The 22,449-nt window shown below is 36.9% G+C and overlaps 2 protein-coding genes across 8 annotated transcripts in view; one reads left to right on the top strand and one right to left on the bottom strand.

The window, feature by feature from the left end:
• yars1 (tyrosyl-tRNA synthetase 1) overlaps nucleotides 1-7,435 on the top strand; it is a 239,454-nt gene extending 232,019 nt beyond the window's left edge. For 2 of the 3 annotated variants that reach the window (XM_083523692.1, XM_083523691.1), the window contains exons 2-14: nucleotides 2,740-2,823; nucleotides 3,086-3,232; nucleotides 3,575-3,750; nucleotides 4,335-4,464; nucleotides 4,594-4,674; nucleotides 4,805-4,897; nucleotides 4,991-5,126; nucleotides 5,207-5,292; nucleotides 5,795-5,924; nucleotides 6,028-6,128; nucleotides 6,322-6,515; nucleotides 6,701-6,842; nucleotides 6,915-7,435. In XM_083523692.1, coding sequence (XP_083379818.1) covers nucleotides 2,767-2,823; nucleotides 3,086-3,232; nucleotides 3,575-3,750; nucleotides 4,335-4,464; nucleotides 4,594-4,674; nucleotides 4,805-4,897; nucleotides 4,991-5,126; nucleotides 5,207-5,292; nucleotides 5,795-5,924; nucleotides 6,028-6,128; nucleotides 6,322-6,515; nucleotides 6,701-6,842; nucleotides 6,915-7,025 — 1,584 coding nt within the window. In that variant the 5' untranslated portion in view covers nucleotides 2,740-2,766 and the 3' untranslated portion in view covers nucleotides 7,026-7,435. The remainder of the gene's footprint in view (nucleotides 1-2,739; nucleotides 2,824-3,085; nucleotides 3,233-3,574; nucleotides 3,751-4,334; nucleotides 4,465-4,593; nucleotides 4,675-4,804; nucleotides 4,898-4,990; nucleotides 5,127-5,206; nucleotides 5,293-5,794; nucleotides 5,925-6,027; nucleotides 6,129-6,321; nucleotides 6,516-6,700; nucleotides 6,843-6,914) is intronic. The other variant, XM_083523690.1, reaches the window with a different exon arrangement.
• A 1,063-nt stretch (nucleotides 7,436-8,498) lies between these two features.
• The window catches only part of nhsl3 (NHS like 3), a 33,495-nt gene continuing 19,544 nt past the window's right edge, over nucleotides 8,499-22,449 (bottom strand). For 3 of the 5 annotated variants that reach the window (XM_083523482.1, XM_083523481.1, XM_083523484.1), the window contains 6 exons: nucleotides 14,868-15,023; nucleotides 14,716-14,756; nucleotides 14,487-14,628; nucleotides 14,177-14,284; nucleotides 10,180-13,705; nucleotides 8,499-10,026 (listed from right to left, as the gene is read on the bottom strand). In XM_083523482.1, the coding sequence (XP_083379608.1) occupies nucleotides 10,023-10,026; nucleotides 10,180-13,705; nucleotides 14,177-14,284; nucleotides 14,487-14,628; nucleotides 14,716-14,756; nucleotides 14,868-15,023 (3,977 nt within the window). In that variant the 3' untranslated portion in view covers nucleotides 8,499-10,022. The remainder of the gene's footprint in view (nucleotides 10,027-10,179; nucleotides 13,706-14,176; nucleotides 14,285-14,486; nucleotides 14,629-14,715; nucleotides 14,757-14,867; nucleotides 15,024-22,449) is intronic. The other 2 variants (XM_083523483.1, XM_083523485.1) reach the window with 1 other exon arrangement.

The raw sequence follows: 22,449 nt of genomic DNA, 5'->3' as shown, positions 1-22,449 counted from the left end.
TGCATGGAGCAAGAACTGGTAAATATGATAGAATGTGAGGCAATGACCACATTGTTTCTCATTTAAACCAGAGCACCTCCTGTAAGAAAGGATTCCCATTCAGTTGTATTTCCACGCTTCACCACTAGAGGCAGACATACAGTTTATCAAGCATGACAAGTTACCTATGACAGTGGTCCCCAACCCCCCGGGCCGCGGACCTGCACCAGTCCGTGCGTTAATTAGTCCCGGGCCGAACAGAAAAAATAAATAACTTACATTATTTCCGTTTTATTTATTATCTGATTCTGAACTATGTTTTATTTTGGGTTTTATTTTATTTACCGGATTCTTTCCGCCACATCTGTCTATGACTCACTGACCTATGACATAACAGTGCACCGTTCCCCATCAAGAGAATAAAACGCCAGAACACCGAGCAGCAGTCCCTGCCCATTCAGCATCCCGCAACCTGTCATTCAGCACCGTGCATTCAGCATCACGCAGGCTACCGAACAGCAGCTAATAGAAGACAGCAAGAATCACCTCATATATGATCAATTCTATACCCAGTAACGTTGAGTGTTCTGAATCCTGTACCGTGTTTTTACTGACACGCTGGGAAAAATACTTATAATGATCCTTTGAGCTAGAAAGGAAAGCTTCCTAACACCTCCTGCTCTGGTGCAAGATCCATCTTTGGTGCAACCACTTCATGTAACTAACTCTAAGAAAATAGTAAATAAGGTAATCCTTTAACTCCGCCCCCATAGTGTGACGCACACATGGAAAAGGAAAGTCATGTCGCTAAAATGCTCTGAAATCGTACAAGGCTCTTAAGGAAAGTAAGGGATAATTAAGCACCTAGCTGGAATGGGAACAAGGTACTATGTTTAAATGTTTAATGTGTATATGCATTAATATGTGGGTTAATCTATTTAACTGTGAAGAAGTGTTTTAATGTGTTGTTATCACTGTCACATCTGTGACATCATTGTGTGACATCACAAAAGGGTTTCTTATAAATGGCTATTCATGTTTATGTTTGTAAGAGCTGATTGTATTATTTGTTATTTATCTGTTCTGTAGCTCTTACGGTGTTTCACTAAGAAAAGGTTTTTCATCAAGGAAAGGTAGATTTTGTGTTTCCCAAGGAAAGGCTGACGGCTGAACACAAAATAAAGGCTTTTTGAAACATCAGTATGCTTCACCATTGTCTGGCTGGGGGTTAGCTACACTTCATAAGACTCTTTTCTTTCTCATGGTTTCCTGTAAACGTCTATGAACTTTGTTAATGTCAAAAATGTAGTCGCATCATCGCTGTCATGCCACATTCGCATTCCACGAATTTGAAGGTCCCTTATCATTTACAAAGACCCAAATATAGATGTACTCTCCAGTATTCTGTGTCACAGAGGTGATTGTGTATTCTCTTAGATGGTGTGATCTTCTCTGAAACACATTGGAGGTTACAGTTTCTGGGAACATTATATGACCATAATGATCAAGGACTGTTGTACAAGCAGCCCAAACCAGCTATTATAATCTGGGGTTGTCCCTGATATCATGTTATAGCAGTTAATAAGACAAACAAATGCAGATTATAATATTATTGGAAACATCGTAACGTACAAACTTTTTTTTTTCTGAAGACTTTCTTATGCAAGATTTTTACTTTCTAGTAACAAACTGTCGACACTCAAGTCTACTACTAAAAATGAGAATTAACCATCTTCTTGCAGAACCTATTCAATATCAACAAATCTTTTGTTGTATGGCGATGTATTTTTTTTAATCTGTTTTCTTTATCATCTGACATGCAAGTCTCCATGAATTAATTTTTACTTTAGATTATTTGATCCCCTACTGAATTTATACACTTACAATTTACAAAGAAATCTAAAATTTTTATGGTAGGTTTATTTTAACAGATATACTAAGAATAAATATGTATGTGTATTTATTGATTTGTATTTAATTGAATGAATTGAGTATTTGATCCCCAACCAACCAGCAAGAATTCTGACTCCCACACACACAAATAAGTCCTGAACCTTTAAGAAAGAACTCCTAATATCAACACGTGTATAAAAGACACCCGTCACAGAATCAACCTCTTCTATTCAAAACTCTTCACCACCATGGGAAAGACCAAAAAAAAAAGCTCTTAAAGGACGTCAGGAAGACTTCACCACATGAACAGGGCCATGCCAACCTCCAGGCCTCAGCCAGAACACAAGATGAGTTGTGGACGGATCTTCCAGCATGACAATGACCAAAAACGTACGGCCAACGCAACAATCTGATGGTCTTGTAGCCCATTTCAGCCTTGTGCAGGTCTACAATCTCGTCCCTGACATCCTTTGACAGCTCTTTGGTGTTTCCCATGGTGGTGGAGAGGTTTGAATAGAAGAGGTTGATTCTCTGACGGGTGTCTTTTATACACATAATGAGTTCTTTCCTAAAGGTATGGGACACATTTTTGTAATTTTTAACTTTTCCCTATTTTTTTTATATATTCTGTCTCTTTGTTAAAATAAACCTACCATAAAAATCTAGACTGTTAATTTCTTTTGTAATGGGGTAAATTCACAAAATCAGCAATCTGCTTTCATATCATTTTTATGTAGAAATGATCACTGGAGGTTTTTATTAGCTAGCAGTTGGAGAAAGACCAAATCTGAACCGAGGATAAAGAATAAATTATATTTTATTTTCTGATAAAGTAATGATATATGATTTTCTGCTTTATTCTATATTACAGTGAGTAAAGGCAGGCAGGGCACCATGGCTGAGCAACTGAGTCCTGATGAGAAGTTTAACCTCATCACTCGAAACCTGCAGGTGAGAGCTTCTAAACAACAACAGAGTTTATACGAGTAATAAAACACATTATTTTTTCACATTGTATCTTAACACACATATATTAATTACAAGTATATAATATATAATATTCTGAAATCCAGTGGAACACATATGCTATTGCTATATACTGTTATGTACTAACATATGGCACACCTAAAGCATCCTGCTTGCAGGATATAAGCTACAGTCCTGCATCTGTAGAACATATGTGTACAAAACTTATGGGTGACCTTATCTTCAGGAGGTTCTCGGGGAGGAGAAGCTGAAGACGGTTCTTCAGGAAAGAGAGCTAAAGGTGTATTGGGGAACAGCAACCACAGGCAAGCCTCATGTAGCCTACTTCGTCCCTATGTCTAAGATTGCGGACTTCCTGAAGGCTGGCTGTGAGGTGGGTCATGTGGTGATGCATTCTTTGGACTTTTTTACATTGTAAGTGTATTATAAAATCATGATGCAATTATTATTAGATTGTACTGTTTGTATAGAAATACAAGAAAGTGTATTATTTATAGTGCTCATTAATCAAAGCCAGCCACTCCATCATCCAGCAGACATTTTCATTGTAAAGGCTTTGAAATAAATGGTGTTTAAGTCAATCTTTAAAGCTGATTCAGCATCTTTTTACTATGTCTGCCAGCAAATACTAACATGAGTTTTTGTATGTTCTTATATTGGAACATATATATGAATTATTAATGTGGACACAGTATCACTTATTTGTGATTGGTAGGTGACCATCCTTTTTGCTGACCTTCATGCTTACTTGGACAACATGAAAGCACCATGGGAGCTGCTGGAGCTCCGGGTTCAGTACTATGAGCAGGTCATTAAGGCCATGTTGGAGAGTATTGGGGTCCCCCTGGATAAGCTGAAGTTTATCAAAGGCACAGATTATCAGTTGAGCAGGTGAGAGATTGGTTTCTTCTGTTCAAGATACACTAGAAATGCTTTAGTAAATGAGTGTTGTTATAATAAGAGTTAATTCCATTAATGAGATGATTGCCCGTTTCCATTTCGTTCCACATAACAGTTGCTAGAAGACAAAGACTAAAGTGGAAACACTTGCAGCTTCTGTTTGCCTTGATTGATAAATCATGTTTGATTGTTTGACCCTGCAGTAGGCAAAGTATCATACAGTACGTTTTTTCATTTAAATTTATATTCTCTTATCTTCAATAAGCATTTTATTAGGGTCACGGTTGTGGTACACCCAGTGCCTATGCCAGAAACACTGGGCACAAGTGGGAATACACCCAGGATCAAACTGGATGTTCTTTCACATACTGGGAAAGTTTAGCAAGGACGTTTTTGGGAAGGATTGTTTTTTTTTTTTTGCTAAAATAAAGAGAACATAGTCTGAGCTCAGAATTGAATTCAGAATCCTGGAACTATGAGGCAGCAAAGCTACTCACATTATCATGATGGCACCTCCGAAGTGCATGTTTTTATTCTATCTCACCTCCTGCGCTGTTGTTTTTATTGGTACACAGGGAGTACACACTGGATGTGTACCGGCTCTCATCCCTAGTGACTGAACACGATGCAAAGAAGGCTGGTGCTGAAGTGGTGAAGCAGGTGGATCATCCTCTCCTGAGCGGCCTGCTCTATCCTGGATTACAGGTGCTTACATTCACTTAACACGAACTGATGCTGTACAACATTATAAATAGTAATATATAAAAACATCAAAATATTATTTAAAAATAAAAAATACGAATTCTGAGATTCCAGTTTTCTATTGGTATTTAGGCCCTAGATGAGGAGTATTTAAAGGTGGATGCTCAGTTTGGTGGAGTGGATCAGAGGAAGATCTTTACTTTGGCTGAAAAGGTATGATTTTGCAGGCACTTTATGATCTTAACATGATTTTTTTTTTTTTTTTACTTAACTGTCCTTCTTATCAAAATTTTGTGGATGCTGTATATACAGTAGACTGATCTAGTGTTTTCTTTTCCTGCAGTACCTGCCCTCTTTAGGTTACGCTAAACGGATTCACATGATGAACCCCATGGTGCCTGGCCTAACTGGAGCCAAGATGAGTTCTTCTGAAGAAGTGAGATACAGATACAACTGTTCAAGGTTGCTGTTCCATGTCCATTGAAAATAAAAACATATATATTTTTTTCTTTTTCTTTCACAATCAAAGGAATCCAAGATAGACCTGCTTGACAGGAAAGAGGATGTAAAGAAGAAACTGAAGAAGGCCTTCTGCGAACCTGGAAATATCCAAAACAATGGAGTTCTTTCCTTTGTCAAGCATGTCCTCTTCCCACTGCATTCTGGTGAGTCAAGTCACAATGATAGACCTATTTAGTCTGCAGTAAAGTGGATCATTAATGATCTGATTTTTTTTCTCTACTAGAATTTGTGATTAAAAGAGATCCTAAGTGGGGTGGAGATAAAGTTTACACATGCTATGAGGAAGTAGAGAAAAACTTTGCTGAGGAGGTAGGTGACTTTTATATTTTCCATTTTGCCCAGGTGTGATTGTTTCTGTGCCTTTGTATTTGTAAAACATATTTTTAGTATCAGCGGTTAACGGTTCTGCAGCTATTTTTCTGAGCACATAAGAAATACATAGTCGGGGTTGGACAAATTATACATTTATTAGCTGGACCCCGTACGCTCATAACAGCTCTAGTTTTCTAGTCCCCTGTTAAGTTGCCCAGAAACCAAAAGCCAAGGTAAAATGTGGTAACAATATAATAATATATGGCTAGGGGGGGTAACTGAGTGTTTATAGTTGATATCCTCTACTGATAACATGTAGCACAAAGTGTACCCAGTTGTTGCCAGACGTTTGTGAGAGCTGATGCTTTCATATAAAAATTATTTTTGTGTCCTTTTGGCATCTTTATTTTCTCTTTATATCTCTCAATTTTCTCTGTTTTGTCTAGTAACCTTTTTTTTTTTTTTTTTTTTTTTTTTTTTTTTAACGTTTAATCCATAGCAAATTCATCCTGGTGATTTAAAGGCGTCAGTTGAGGTGGCCCTAAATAAACTTATGGATCCCATCAGGAAAAAGTTTGAGACACCAGAGTTAAAGAAACTGACCAATGCAGCCTATCCCAGCAAAACCAGTAAGACCAATACAAAGTTGTAGTGTACACTCACATCATCTTTGGTTAATTTTTATTTTAAGAAAAGTGTTTTGATTTTGTCTGATTTGATACTGTTTTATAGAGGCTGCAGCAAAAGTGAACCCCAAAAAGGCAGAAGAGGAGGATGAGATCATTCCATCCAGACTGGATCTCCGAGTGGGGAAAGTAGTTAGTGTAGAGAAGGTATGTCGCATGTATCTAGTACTTTTGGTTTTGTGTATTCGAGTTAACAGGTTAATTATTCATATTTTTACGAGAGCTTTATATCTTGAAGTTGAGAGTGTTAATTGAGAAGAACACTATAAACAGCACATTGCTTTACTTTACAGTACTTCCATGTTTACATGCTTTTCTGTTCTTATTGTCAACTCTACAGCACCCAGATGCAGACAGCCTTTATTTAGAGAAGATTGATGTTGGAGAAGAGCAGCCTCGGACTGTTGTGAGTGGACTGGTGGCCTACGTTTCCCAGGATGAGCTACAGGACCGACTTGTGGTAATGCTGTGCAATTTGAAGCCTCAGAAGATGCGGGGGATCGAGTCTCAGGCGATGCTGCTCTGTGCGTCAGTGTGAGTATTCCTGATATCCAGAGGAGAACATGCTTACACAGTTAAACTTGAAAAAAAACCAACAACTCAAAAAGCTCTTTATTTAATAAGTTGTCTGTCTTGCATTTTCTTGGATGTGTCCTAACATTTTCAATGTATTATGTACTGTATATTGAGGCATTATTTGTGTGCATTGTATATAACAGTGAGGGTGAGCCCAAAAGAGTAGAGCCTTTAGATCCGCCTGAAGGATCAGCACCAGGAGATCGTGTCTTCGTAGATGGATATGCATCAGGGACAGCGGATGATGAACTTAAGCCAAAGAAGAAGGTGTTTGAGAAGATTCAGGTATGTGATATTTGTTGTAAACTTGCATTGAATATGGTGGGCAGTAGTTCTAATCTGTCTGTATCTTCTCAGGTGGACATGAAGGTCTCAGATGAGTGTATAGCTCAGTGGAACAAGAAAGATTTGATGAGCAAACTAGGAAAGATCACCTGTAAAACATTGAAGGGTGGCAGCATTTGCTAACTATTCTCTCGCCTTTCTTCATAATCGTCAACTCTTTCATTTACTATTAATGCACATCATTCTGACCTTTATCATCACCGCTAATGATCTGGTAAAGGTACATTTTTGTTCATCCTTCACCTACTGTTTTGTCACTTGTTGCTAAAGCAAGCAAAAGCATTTGAACATAATTCTAAAACTCTGTGCCACACATCATTTATACTACTGTCCATAATAACGCATGTTCGGTTTGGGTAATCTGTGGAATCAGTTATTTCATGACAGATCTCATAGTGACATAAGAAGTCACCTCATTTTACATTAATGATAAGGGAAGGTATGAGTGCCGGGAAGCAGAATCATTACAATTCGTTATATCAAATGATAATGTTAACCAAGCCCATACTAAATAAATATCTACTATTAAGAAATGCATTTTCTCTCTATTTTTTCAATATCTAGCACTGTTCAAATATGATGATTGATAAGATGCTTATTCTGTCTAAATCTGTAAACAAAAATCTGGAAGTTTTACCTTTCTATGTTGGTTATTAGATGCAAATGCATGCAGGAAATCATGGTTTAAAGCCAACTTATGCTTCATCTGAGTTATGCTGTTATTATACAGCAATATTATACATATATCTGTGCACTACTGCATCCTTGGTAATATAAAGTAAACCACAGTGAGTACATGAAGATTGTAGATTATGATTGGCCTCATATTTTAAATAGTATGAGAGTTGTATTTTTAATACAACTGAATAGAACAAATAAAACACAGAAGGGCTAGAAATTGGATCCTGTGTTTGTTAGTGGATTCATCCTGTATGTTACTTTTTATTTATTTATTTATTTATTTTTTAGATATTTACAGGTCCTAACTACTAAATATGGGAATATGCTGGTATAACAATTAGTAATTATAATTGTTAGCACAATTGTCTCAAAACCTACAGTGCCATCCATAACTATTCACCTAAAATAAACACTGCATGCATAATTCACATTTTTAATTCAAGCAAAGTAACATTAAAAACAAACATAAAATCTTATATTTTACCTCACAAAAAATAAAATTCACTGTTCTGTATACATAAATTTACAACCTTACAATTAAAGTTTTTATTTAATCCATTTATTTTACCTTGCTTTAGGTCTGGAGAACCTCCCACATAACCATACATCTATGATGTCCTATGACTATGATTGCATGTAGTCGCTTCTGATATTGTAATAATAATGTAATGGTAAATTGCTTTAAAGTATGCTTTAGAGCATGAAATGTACATAAAGTAAAATAATAATAATGCTAAGTAAAAATCCATGTAAAAAATCTATATATTATTTCCCTGTTTCAATATGATTGTTGTTGTTTTGCTGTTTCCCATGCATATGACTTTACACACTTTATTACTGTGCTATTCACTGACAGTTCTGAGATTTTTGCAAGAAACAAATATTTGCTAAAAGATTCATTCAGACGAACAGGTGTTTAGAATATAAATTTAAATATTTTTACTTGAGTAGAGAAAATACATTGCATATAAGAGATACTGTATACTAAAGAATACTCAGTGGTGTTGAAAAGAAGTGGTGAAATAGTTTTTGAAAGAAAGATTGTAAAACAAGTTCCACAATAGCAGAATGAATTCATGATCTACCTTGTAAACCCAGAAATAGCCAAATACTTTTAACAGGCAAATATTTTAATGTAACTTTGTTCTCAAAGTGTCAATACTTTTTGTGCTGTGACATTAATAAAGAAGCAGCTGTGTTCTATAGTTTTAGAGGGCACATACAGAAGTTTTACTGCCTTTCATGGTTCAGCAATTATATTTTGCAAAGTGCTTTTCCTAGAAATAGTAATAAAATGTTTTAATTTAATAAACATCTCAAGCACATTCAGTAAATACCTTGATTTTTCTCAAGCACGTGTATCATATACACAATTTTACAGATGCAGGAGGCTAGTTTAGTTAAGATTCAAATAAGATTGAGTAATGTGTAAATATATACATTCATAAAATGTATAAGCATAGCATTAGCCATTCCACATATACAGAATATGGTCAAAAGTATGTGGTCACCTGTCCATCACACCTATGTCGTTTGTTGCCATAAATCTGAAAGCATACAATTTAATACAATATTTTTGTATGCTGTAACATGAGACATTCCTTCACTAATACTAAGGGCACCAAACCTGTTACAGCATGGCAGTACCCCTGTGCAGATAGCAATGGGGCAATTAAGACATGATTTGCCAAGGATGGAGTGGAAGAACCCGAATGACCTGCATAGAGCTCTGAACCCTGCTGAACACCTTTGGAATGAACTTGAACAGCAACTGCTCCCTCACCTGAATCTGCTAATGTTCCCAAAACTAATGGAAAGCCTTCCTAGAAGAGTGAAGACTATTTATTTCTATAGCGCCTTTTCACAACAGACATTGTCTTAAAGCAGACTCCACACTATGTGGAAACCTTGCAAATGGAGGATCTGGATTAATGGGGGATTAATGCCCCAAAAGCATTAATAGGTGTGATGTCATATGTCTACAAAGCTCTGGCCATATTGTGTTAATGAGGGACAAAAAATTTACTGTGAGCATAAAAATCCATGTTTGTGTTGGGAAAGAGGTCTTTAATCAGCAGTGACTACTACCTATTATAACCACTAGATGATGGATTTAACATTGCAAAGAATAAAGCTAGAAATTTACAACATTGAACTGCAGCAGCCACCTAAATAAGGTGGTTTATAACTTGCCAAAAGAGACATAAATTGTATTTGTAGAAAAATACATCAAAGCTACAGCAAAGCTGTTATACCAAAAGATTTGGAACAAACTCCAAATTTTTTGCATAAATATGAAGGCCATGTTTAGGCTAAGGCGTTTACAATATAACAGTGATACTGTCCATGATTGCTACACATTGTCTTTGCTAATTTTACTTTCATTTTCTTTAAACGCTCTCCAAAAGCATTACTCAAGACACATTGTAGGCTTTTTCTTTACCTGAAAAATATAAATTTTGTTTAATTCAAGACTCATTATAAGTTCGAAGTTACAGAAATGCCTAAAATAAAGTTATTCCATGTATCTTTTAAATGAAACATACAATAAGTAATTACAATATACTTGTTATTACCAATAGTTAAGGACACTTACTTGCCAACAGGTTGCCCTCTGTCATTCTGGTGATTATTTGCTACTCCATTTTTTTGATTACTTGAAGAGTCCACTGTTGTAAGCTGTGTGACAGTTTTAACTTTTTCTGCTGTTGCATGTACTGGTTTCTTTGCAATCGGTGGTGGGACCTTTTGATGCTTCCTAGTGCCATTTGTAACCATTAATTTATTCTGATCAGAAATTTGCATGAGCTCTGCTGCAAGGCTCTGCTTGAGGCTGGCCTGGGCCTCTGGGGTTGTGGCTGTTTCAATAACAACCTTCTTTGTGCTCTTGGAAAATATGAAGCTGGCTGTGGAGACAGGAGACTTACAGGCATCGGGTGTCTTGGGGGACAGTACGGGCACTTCACTGCTGTTTGCTGTTGGGGTTGGCAAACGTAAACTGGGCCTTGCTGGGAAGCTACTGGAAGACATTGCAGCTGTCTTCATACGTATAGCCTCTTGAAGGCGCATGGAAGGAGCCGGGATTGATGCAGGGGGCGACTTGACAGGAGACTGCATGGATTTTAAGCCAGATTTGCGAACAGGTTTTTGTGGAGTCACTTGACTAGACACAGACACGTCCTGGTCTGGGGTGGTCTTTGTACCAGCTGGACCTTCTTGTGATAAAAGGTCAACTTGGTCTTCAACATTTACAGTTCGTAGCCGCACCATCTGAAGTAGAGAAGGGGTGACAAGGGGAATGTTTGCATCCTCCTTTTGAATTGGTGCGCATTTTTGTGTGGATGAATTCCCTTTGCATCTGTTGTCTTTGTTTATAAGACTGGGTTGTTGCCAGAAATTAAGTGTGGACTGGTCATCCATTGGAAGCTGATGTGTAATTTTTAAATCAGCAGAGAATGTAGGAGCATGAGATATTTGCTGTGTTTCACTTTTAGGTGGAAGGGTAGTTTCTTGAGGCAGAACTTGTGGACTTTCCTGTGATTCTGAAGATTTCTGAGAAGTTTCAGAACGCATAGGAGTTTCTAAACCAACTAGATCTGTGCAAACTTGTGAAATGTTCTCAAAGGATTGTGGCTTAGCTTGTGATTGATTGTACATTTTGTCATCTAAAACATTTGGAATGTTCTCAACTTCTGGAGATTCATTTAATACTTTCTCCACTAATGTAGTGTCCTGAATAATTTGTAGCTCTGAATTTTGCATGGTGTGGCTGGCTACATCTGATAAATCAGTTGACTTATCAAGAGCCACAAAATCTCCCTGTCCTGATGATTCTACATGGCAGTGCGCTGACATAGCTATGAATGATTCTTGCATGTCCGGTGGTGGAGGCAGAGGAAAGTCTATCTCATCCTGTCCTTCAAATACTAAGTCAGACGACTCATCCATAGGTGGAGGTGGTGGAGGCCAGGAAGTATCTGTAAGTACTTGTCCCCCCTCAGTCTCTACTTCCTCCTGCAATAGTACAGACTCTGATCTTACTGAAAATATTTTAGAGGGTGGAGGAGGAGGAGAATGTTCAGGTGGTGGAGAAGGACGTGGAGAGTTACCACTGGCTCCTGTACCTTCTACACTTCGATTATGTGTGGTTTTATTTTTAAGGATGGCTTTATTAGTGGAGTGTTTGACAAAACATTGGTCTTCTGTGTCAGTTCTTTGTGTCTCAAGAGCTGAAATGCTATTCTTTGGCAAACCACTAGTAATTACATGACATGACTCACTGATACACTTTTCTTTTAATAAAAATATTTGATTAGTCTTGTCTTCTGACTGCAATTTCTTGAAATTTGCTGGACTTTCTTGCTCATGTTTTATCTCTTCTGAATTTTCACATTCTCTTTTGTGTATAACTTGCACTGGCATGTGCTCATTCTTAAGCTCAGACGTATCTGCTTCATTCTCTGAATAGTTTTCGTCTCTTACAGTTTCTATAGATACCTGTCTTTGCCCACTTGTTTTGTTATCTGTTGTGGCCTGATTTTTCATCAATAAAAGGTCTGTTTGATAATGTTTTTGAAGGTCATACAATCTGTGGGCATTTGTACCACATAATAGTTCAGTTGTGCGCTCATTGTGAGCCCAGGTTTCAGGGGGTGGGGGACAAGGTGCTTTTACCTTTGGTGGAGGAGGAATGTTGAACAATTCTTTGATAGTTGTAGGTGGTGGAGTCACTGTGTTTTGTATTGTTTTTACAGCAGGGGAAATCTTTGGTGACTGTGATTGAGTGGTGTGTGCATGTGTAAGCTGACTTGATTGACTTGATCGATCTGATACATTTGATGACAAAGAAACCAGGGAAGATGAGACTGACACTGCAGGAGAAATTCGTGTAACTGTCCTCTCTGGCTTTGGGGGTTTCAACTTTTGCCTTCCTGGAGATGGAGGACAGATGTCTTTAGAAGAATGGGTGGGTGTTCCACTTTGACTGGAGTATCCACTAGAAGGGGATAGAGTTCTTTCAAATATATCCTGTGGGGAGGAGTTATTTGATTCAGACTGCACTTCAATAACATTTTGAACAGGTCTGTGGAGACTGCCACTAACAGGTAAGTTAGAGTCATTAAAAATTTGTGATACCGGAGACTGGGTAGAGATATTTGTAGTGTTGGATGATGCAGGATCTTCTTTTGTATTTAAATTTGCATCTGGTTGTCTGCCATTGGATCCAAGGTATTTAAAATCCTTTGGGCCTGGCAGTCCCCTTGGCCTTTCCTTGATGTTTTCATGGCGCAAAGAGTATGTTCTCCTTGGTGGTGCTGGTGGTAGTTTAGCCTTCATTACCGACAGATTACGAGAGTTTAATCGACTGTGTTGGGCAGTCTCCCCACCATCACTTAGTTCCCCTTGTTCCAGTCTCTGACTGCCTGCTTTACTATTAGAACTTGACCAACTGATTGAGCTCTTAAAACTCATCTGTTCCTCGTATAAATCTGTGGCTTCCTTCATACTCTCTGTTACGTGTGAAGATGACATGCTTCCTTTAAAAGAGATGGTGGAGGGGTGGGAGACAATAGTCTCGGAAGATTGTGAATGGCTCCATTTAGAGTTAGTGGAATTTGGGTCATCATGAGTACCACCTCCGGAATGTGAAGAAGCTGGACTTGAAGGTGCTAAGCTGCTCTTGCTAACTGCGCAGACGCTTCCCCGGTTGTACCTTCTATTGATTTCAATCACATCTATTGAAGAAGGTAGGATTGCATTCGGAATAATTGTGGATAAATAGGTAGCCTGTGGTGAGATAGACATCACAGGACCTTGTGGTTCTTGGAAGAGGGCAGAGGACGTTGTTATTCCTGGTACAGCAAGAGACCTGGGTCTCTGGGACATTTGTAGACCTGATCTGGTGCTTAGAAAGAAGTCATCACCATACACAGCACGTACATGGTGCCTGAGAAGTTGGTCATCTCTGGAAACTTGAAGGGCTTCAATATCCTGTAGGTGTACACGTGCCCCTTCATGATTTGTTACAAGCATCTCTCCATCAACTCTTGGAATTATGACTCTACCAGAGGAATCATCATCTTTATCATTCTGGAGTTGTCGTAAAGCTTCTCTCCCCATAACTGTCAAAAGTTGATAGGATTGATAAATACCATGAATCTTTTAAAATTTGATATGTTTTCCATATATTATTTAAAAATAGAGTAGTACAGCGTGGGTGAAAAGTAACTAGGTATTAAAAATTGGTAATAAAGGTCCATATATCTAATACAAATTTATTGCAACAAATTGTATTTGTACTTTATTACATAAGAAAATGAAAGCAGATCCTTAAATTTTAACGTAGGCACCTGTGGCGTCAAACAGTTTCTTCTAATGGCTGGGAATGGAATGCACAATCTTTTGAAATAAAAAGATAAATATCGTTTGGGATATTGCTGAAAACCTCCTGAATCCATTCTATGCCTCCAAGTCATCCAGTGTGTGAGGATTTGGCCTGTACCACTCTTTCTTTACGTAGGGAAAAAAAAATCAAAAAAAAAAAAGTAAATTTTCACCCACCCTGTAGTTAAATCAGTAGTTAAAATACATACATAGCTCTCTCTGAACCTGTTGTGGTATGCCCATAATTGTTGTTCTTCTACTCCTTTTTCGAGGGTTGTCCAGCCTCTTCAGAGTGTTCAAAGGCTTAAAAGTTGAGCCTAAGACATATATGGAATATATGCATTGCATTTACATATGTTTAGTTTAAATGTATGGAAATAAAGTGCTAAACCAATTTTGACCACTGTTTTATTTTCAGTTCTAATGAGTCAGAATGCTCCTTCTATAACAGCATGACAGTGACACAAAACAATCCACTTATGGGTTGGTAAAATTATGCTTTGGCCGCATGTAATATACCTTGGCGTGTTAGCACAGGTCTTTGGGACACTGCAGACACAGTAGACACTGATGTAATGGAGTGGTCAGCAGTGCTTTCAGAACTCAAAAGTCCTTCTTTTTCTTCACAGTTTACATCATGTTGTTGTTCTGTTACAGTGGACTGCACAGAAACTAAACCAGTAAGGCTATATGAAGTCACTTGAATATAATTAAATGTGTGCTTTGTTTTAATGAAAAGAAAACTTACAGTAGGCTGATCATCCTTAAGGTCCTTTGCAATGTTATGCTCTGTATTTGAAATAGGGAAAATATGCACATTAGCACCAAGTTCTGCCAGTAAGGTGGGTGCATAAATATAAATTCAGAATGTTAATGATTAGGATTGCATAAGATGGTTACCCTCCTGTTGCAGTATCTTAAGCCCTTCTTGGGCTTCAGTGTGCAGATCTTCCAGATATTTTGGCCTGCTCCCTTCAATGAACACATTCTCCTGATAGTATTGAGAGGATGTGTAATGCACTGTCAGTTTTGTTTGCTCATCTTGCTTTTGTCCTGCTAGAGAAAGTGATAGAGAGAGAGTATCTTGGGTTAGGTGTTAGATTAGATTTTTTACTTTATTCACATAGACACAAGCACACAGATCTGTCTAATATTTGGATAGCAAACGTGTGTGTTTCTATGTTCCATTTGTCAAATTTTTCCCTAGACATAAACAACAACCACAACCATAAAGTAATGTTTTTTTTTCTTCTTTGCGGTTGCTGTTTAAGTGGAATTTAGCATGTTGTCTCCATATTGACATAGGCATTCCAGGGGTTCTCCAATTCCTTCCCAGTGAAAAAAACGAAATACTTACTTTACTAAATTCCTAAAAGTATGAATGTGTTTAAATGATGCCTTGTGTAAAACATGAATACTACTGTAGAAACTTAAACAATCTTTCACTCTTAATCAGTGTAGCAGCCTGGCCTCTGCCAGTTTCTGTGTCATGCTTCTTGACCGTTTGGTGACTGTTACTTGGACAATACATCAGAAACATGAAACTTTTAGTTGACCTTTGGACACTGTCTAAGAAACAGTAAGAAGCTTCATACTGGTCCCCCTATCAGCTTCCTAATGTCCCTCTGAGGACTCAAAGCTCTTGTGGAGAACAGCAATTCAGCTCTTTATAGAGTAAAGTAATTGGGATGCAAACCTGATGAAAGGCATTTGTTTAAATAGGGAGTGTTTGGTAAAAGAAATCCCCTCAGTTTTTTATTACAGTCTGTAACCGCCAGGCCTTAAGGGGCATTGACTTTAAAGCGTCTGGATTAGCAGTTACCCCATGGGGGTGTCGGGTAACTGATCTGTGAAGACAATGGCTCTGAAAATATGCAGAGCTTTAAAAATCCTAACATGGGTGGGTCTGCTACATGAAGTAAACGAATGTAAACAAGAATATTGCAACATCATTATGACTACATTAAAACTTCCTAAAGACTTCCTATTGACTGCCTAAAGTAGCAAATTCTTCAGCAAAGAATGGGAGTTGAATGGTTTAGAAGCCAAAAAAACAGAAAACAGAAAATGCTAAATAAAAAATACAATAGGGAAAAAAAAAAAGTGCAAGCCTGTATGCCCTGCTTCCTAATCTTTTGACTTAACCTCCCCTCCAAAAAAAGAAAAGAAAATTTCATATTTTATTATGAATAAATTTAATAACACCATTAATTATTTATTATTAAATGTAGTAACAACCCCCTTGTTTAAAACGTTCTCTAATCAAAGTGGATTTTCGTTTGTTTGTTTTTTTACAAAATTACTTGTCCATAATCCCACAAATAAAATTATTACAATTATTAAAACCCTAATTACACAGGATTTAATTTACTAACAAATAGAGAACAAAGAATGCTATATATTTTCCTCCTGTTTTGCCTCACATCAAATCATGAGCATTCCAATATTTTTCTACTCACCCTTCTTCTTGAAGACTGACAGAAGCGATCGAAATTTTTTACCCAGAAAAACCACCATCCTTTCCTTGAGAAAATCTGCAAATTGATCACTTTACCGAATGCCAAAATGATGTCCACCTAAAGCTTACTGGTGCTTTCAGCATCATGACAAAGTTTAAACTGCAGTTGCATTGGTAGACTGATGAAGGATAAGCTGAGTGAAAACAATATGGGCTGCTGCTTGGTTTTAATCCCAGCTCTTTCCCTACTCTCCCTCCTTCCTCTCTTTCCTTTTTTTAAACATACCCACCCCTGGACCACTGTGGAGTTTGGCCGTTTTAATTCTTTGATCACTCTATCTGAACTTGGGATCTGAATTCCCAATAAAGAACCACTTTCTTTTTTTTTTCATTGTTCTGTAGCTTCTTGGTCAACTAATATCTACACTTTGTTAGTTTCTCCTAAATACTATAATTTAGCCCTTTGGTTTGTAGTGTACATATCAATGTAACAATTACTTTTGTATATACCTATAAAACAGTGTTCACATTTTAGAAAGAGTGTCAAAGAAAAGCTTATTTAAAGAACATTTGAAGAAACCTTCTTAACTAGTATACTTAACAAATATACCCTTTCTAACTAGTATACTTAACAAATATACTATAATTTGTATATTTTACAAGGTTTTTTTTTTTTTTTTGCCATTGCAAATATCTTATAGTGATTGCATATAGTTTTTATAGTAATTGCTATATACTGCACAAAACTCATGATTAACAATAAACTAATCCATATTAAAAATTCTACACTAGTTTGCAGGCTAGGAATAATAAATGGAATTTTTTCTTTGGTAATATCAGAAATACGCTTTAACTGGTCATTACTCAATGTGATGTTCATTATAATGCATCTCTGCAGGTGCTACAGCTGTGGTTTACTTTAGCCTAACAGAAGAGATAAACATTTGAACCATTTATCCGGCCTTCCAACACCTCCTGCACTGCACAGACACTGGTTTTGGCACCGGTTTGAGACTCAAGTGAATTTGGCTAAGAAAAGGGGGTACCATTTCAACAAAAGACATACAAAAGGAGTTATTTGGGTTGGTGTGTTGCCAACACTTGGTTGATCCTGGGGGTTAATCCTTTTAGTTCATGTGTTGCTTTCACTGCCTCACCTCCTTTTTCAGTCTCACACTTCTCACTCCTTCCTTCCTTTTAAACATTGGTTTGGTCAGTGTCAGTGATGCTCGCTCCCTTTTTTTATTGTTCTAGACAGTTTTTCTGAAGAGTATCAGAAATTGTTGCACTTTGTATGTAGCATCCAAACTGTACAGCAAGACACACTACTGAGACAAACTTCATTCCATTTGATAAGTTTATACGTATATATACAGCATCTCAGAAAAGTTCGTACACCCCTCACATTTCAGAAAAGATTTTAGTATCTTCTAAGGAGACAATACTATAGAAATGAAACTTGAATATATTTTAGTCAATCGTGCAGCTTGTATAGCAGTACAGATTTAATGTCCTTTGAAAACATCTTAACATACAGCCATTATTCTCTAAATACAAAAGCAACAAAAGTGAGTACACCCTAAGTGAACATGTCAAAATTGTGTCCAAAGTGTCAATATTTTGTGTGAGAACCATTGTTATCTAGCACAGCCTCAATCCTGCTGGATATATATTACAAACGTTACAACAGTTGTAGTCTGCATGCATTATAGCTAGAGACTTTGTAATACATGGTTGGTGTTATTACTGAACAATGAAGATGAGACACAGCAAATGCAAATTGTGTGCCTCCTGTTGATGTTGTCCCTTCATGCAAGCCCAAATTAATATTTATCAGGAGATCCTAAAGCCACCATCTGGCACATGATAAAAGGTGTGGGGTATGCTTATGAAACCAGCAAAGAGACCCCAAGGTCTATACACAGCCAAGTCTACACAGCAGTCTTTACAAATGACCCATGGGGGCTATTTTATGCTAAATTACTTGGCTTTGGCTCAGTCTATTGTGAATGAATCAGTAAAAGTTAATGATAAAAACCTACTCTACTTTTAGGAATTAGAGGACCTGTTCTGAGGATCATAAATAATTACATTTATCTAAATAAAATGTACAGCTAGTTATTTATTGTGCATACACTGCCTACATTGTCTGATTCATGGTTATCAGAGCTGAGTGTCCAGAGACAGTAGAAAGTACAGGTAAGGAGGTGTAAAGACATCAAGTCAAAAATAATAGAGACCAAACCAAACTACACACTATTTAAATGTCCAAGGTCTGCTTTCTGTCAGATCACAGCCAAACTCCATTTTTAAGCAAACACAGCGGTCATCAAACATGGCCACCATGGACTACAGCTTCCACAATCTACAGTGCTCACAGTCACCAAGCTTCTGGTTGAACACAAGTGTTTTCAATCATACACTCACACTCACATGCAAACTTATAAAGACTCTTTTAACTAAAGAACTGCAAAGAATTTGCTCAGCTATTTCTGACATTTTGAAGTTGTTGTTTTTTCTGTTTTTAATATCTAGTTGTCTACCCAATTTCTATTCACGTTTATTGTTTAAGTCTGTTCACAACCTTGCCTGGCCTTGTTTCATTTACTCACTGACATTCACCATTGTGAATTACTCGGACTGGCCCTAATGCTATTGAAGCTTATTCTATCTGCACTTGCATCCACATGTCCTTATTCACTGTGATACTTATATAGTGTCGTTGAAAACTTATATACTTAAACTTATATAGTGTCGTTGAGATGTTTGACATCTTGGTGGAGTTCTGTCCCAGGAATTGTATTAAATGCCATCCATGTTTGTAGGCTGTTTTGTGTTGTGGGAGGTGTTCAAGGAAGGCATCAACCTAAAAGATGTTAACAGACCCAGTACATATTTCCTATTGTATTGCAGCTGTTTTATTAACTTTTTATTTTGATTTTATTTTCAATTGGTGAAAAACAATGCTATGTTAGTCACAATATTTAAATTTAGTCAAGAAATGCAATGCTGATTGTATTTTAAACGGTTTTATTGCCCTGTTGCAGCAGCAATTTTCATTAAGTTATTAAATCATAAATTATTTTGGAAATTGATCTTTCTGGGCATTTCAGAAATCATTTTGCTTCTGTGGTCAATTAAAAGAAGTGAACTAACTCCCCTGGCAGCCATACATCTGTTTCACACATGCTGGGGTATGGTTTAAATCCTTAGCAGCCCCTTGTTACTTGATAATTTTCCATATTTATTTCTTCTACCAAGAACCAGTGGTGTCCTGAATAATTTGAGATGCTTTACAGACTTAATAATAAGCATCAGCACCTTGGGTGTGTTATTGGCCTTAGTGCTTTATTGGTGTGTGTGATTTTCTAACACAAATGCTACATTAGGTTTTGTTAGGTGTAAGTATGTCATGGTTGTTTTACTGACAATGGCTTAAAATCATTTGAAGTGAAAATCAAACATTTAACAAGAACTTGCAAGGCTGTACAAGATCCAGTTTATCTCTAGAATGGTCTAGCCTGAGGTCTTCATTAGTCTTGACAAACTTCAAGAGAGCCACACATATTCAAACTAAAGGTGTAATGTTCTCGACTTTTCAAGGTTTTTCTGTGGTTTTGATCACTTATGGCTCATTAAAAAGTCTGTTACTAACACGACTAGCAGAAGAGGTCCACTAGGTGGTACTACTGTTCATGCTTTCACGGGTTCACTAGTAGACCTATTCCACCATCTCTCGAGATATGATGTTATCTGAGTGAGCTACAGTACATAGAATGGGTAGGCCAGGCTGCCTTTTTGACAAAATCTCTTGTATTTAGATATACTCTTAAATAAATATATTTGCTGTGATGTCAAATATACACATACCAATTTGGTTCATTATATACTATGACTAGATTTATATAACAGCATTGAATCATGTTCCCCTAATACAGAATTTTACCTACTTGTGTTTCTGATGCATATAATACACATATAAGCTTGTACCTTCAGCCTTTATTTAGTAAGTTTTAATTTAAAATCCATTAATAGCAACATGAGCAACATCTACTAGAAAAAACTATGTAGTGGAAAATGAAGGGTCTGGAGAGGTCTTTATGTTCCCACGAGATAGTGATGCTGCGACTGAGGCAATTCGATAGAGGAACATCTGCTGGTGATGAAAATGAGCCAGATGAGCTCTGACTCTGAGCTCATCACACATCAGATCTCCACCCTCTCATGACTCTGACTGGAATCCCAATACATGAGAACATTTTGTTAGCTCATTGTTCTAGGAACTTCACAGTCTAAAGTGTTTTAGACATAAAGAAACATGCCTTTTATGTCTTCAACCCTGCAATGGAGTAACATAGGAGGACAGTCTGCGGTGGACATCCAATGAAAGTTAATGTACCACAGAGAAACAGGTTAACTTCTGTTTTCTACATCATGCAGTACAAAACAGCATTGTATGTATGCAAAGTGAAGGCATAAAGACACTATTTTACCTTTTATTACTATTATTTGATTCATTACCATGTACTATGTTAAAATGGTTTAAATAATACTAAAGAAATATTTTTTTTCTCAGATATTAATTTCTGGATTCACTTTTTCTCCGAAAAGCATTCCAAACCATGTCTTTAGCGAATTGAAGAAAGACAGTAATGTTGAAAGCAACTCCAAGGTCCATAGGAGGAGAATTATTGCATCTATCAGGGCAATTTTCCAATACCTAGGGGAAGGATGAAACATCTCTGACCTACTCCCTCCTCCCTGTCTCTATAGTAATAATGCTCAGTCATCAGGCTTATTTTAGTTCCGCTTTCTCCACAGCAGCATATCCAACTATTACCAGAATGAAATTAAATGTATAAGATTGTTGACTGTCTCTGAGACCTGGCTGCAATCCCAAACTATATATCATGGATGTCACAAAAAAAAGAAACAAAATCCTAATTCTACTCCTCCTACACAAACACATTCAAGGCTGACAGATTCATCACTAGTGTTCTATTTATAACTGGTATTGTGACACTGACTGGAGGTGATATCTGTGCATCACTGAGTGACATTTGATCATGGCTTGCATCCAGACAGAGAATCAATCTGTGTCGACCTTTCTAGCCTTGAAATGTTCCACATGTTGCCATTTTTTCTAAGCACAAAAGGTTTCAAGCTAAAAAAGTCTGCTAATGTGGCTGCGTTTGATCTGCGAACACAACCCAGATTCAAGTATATGAGCTGATAACACTCACACTGTTGTTTTCATTTTTCTGAAATATTAATCAACTCTTTCCTTTGGTTAGTCACTATGGAAAATAAATGGTGAATGGTTTTACTGTAATGCCTAACACATGATCTGAAGAATGCCCAACGTTATTTTAACCTTATCTCTATCTGTCACTTCTGCAGCCTCTGGGAAGCAAGAATTTCAATATTTTTCTCTGTAGGAGGAAAAAAACCTTGATTGAGAATGACTTCATTATTTCTTGACTTAAAGAAGCTAAATAAGGAATAGAACATAACTGAACATGCTGTTCTTAAAAAACAGCAACAACATGGATACACAAAATCTGACACAAAGTTGATTGTTTTCTAATCATAGCACTCTGAAATATTTGATTCCTCCTGTACCACAGTTTGGGACTGCTAACATTCTTACATTATATAAAACAGGATGCAATTAAACAACTTAGTTTTTATCACTTAACTGAAAAATGGCAAAAATCCTTCATTCTGGAATCTTCTGAAATGTCAGAAAACTTGCAGCTTGATCTCTGAGTGCTGAAACTTCAGAAAACTAATATTTATTCCAAAAGAATATCTCCCCACAGAAACATTTTATGTTTATGTGCAGAATCTAAACATAGGTTTCTTTGTAAGTTGTTACTGTATAAACAACATTGGAAAGGGTGTATTTATAGATATTTTCCATTTCCATTTTTAAAACAATTTTAAATTAAATGCCTGCTTGGTTAAATAATAAATAAAATACTTTATAATATTTTATAAAAAATGAAATAAAGAAATTCAAAT

The sequence above is a fragment of the Silurus aristotelis genome, assembly GCF_946808225.1.
Source record: "Silurus aristotelis genome assembly, chromosome: 21".
NCBI lineage: Eukaryota > Metazoa > Chordata > Actinopteri > Siluriformes > Siluridae > Silurus > Silurus aristotelis.
The sequence above is the reverse complement of the archived record's forward strand: the minus strand, read 5'-3'. Positions and strand labels throughout refer to the sequence as shown.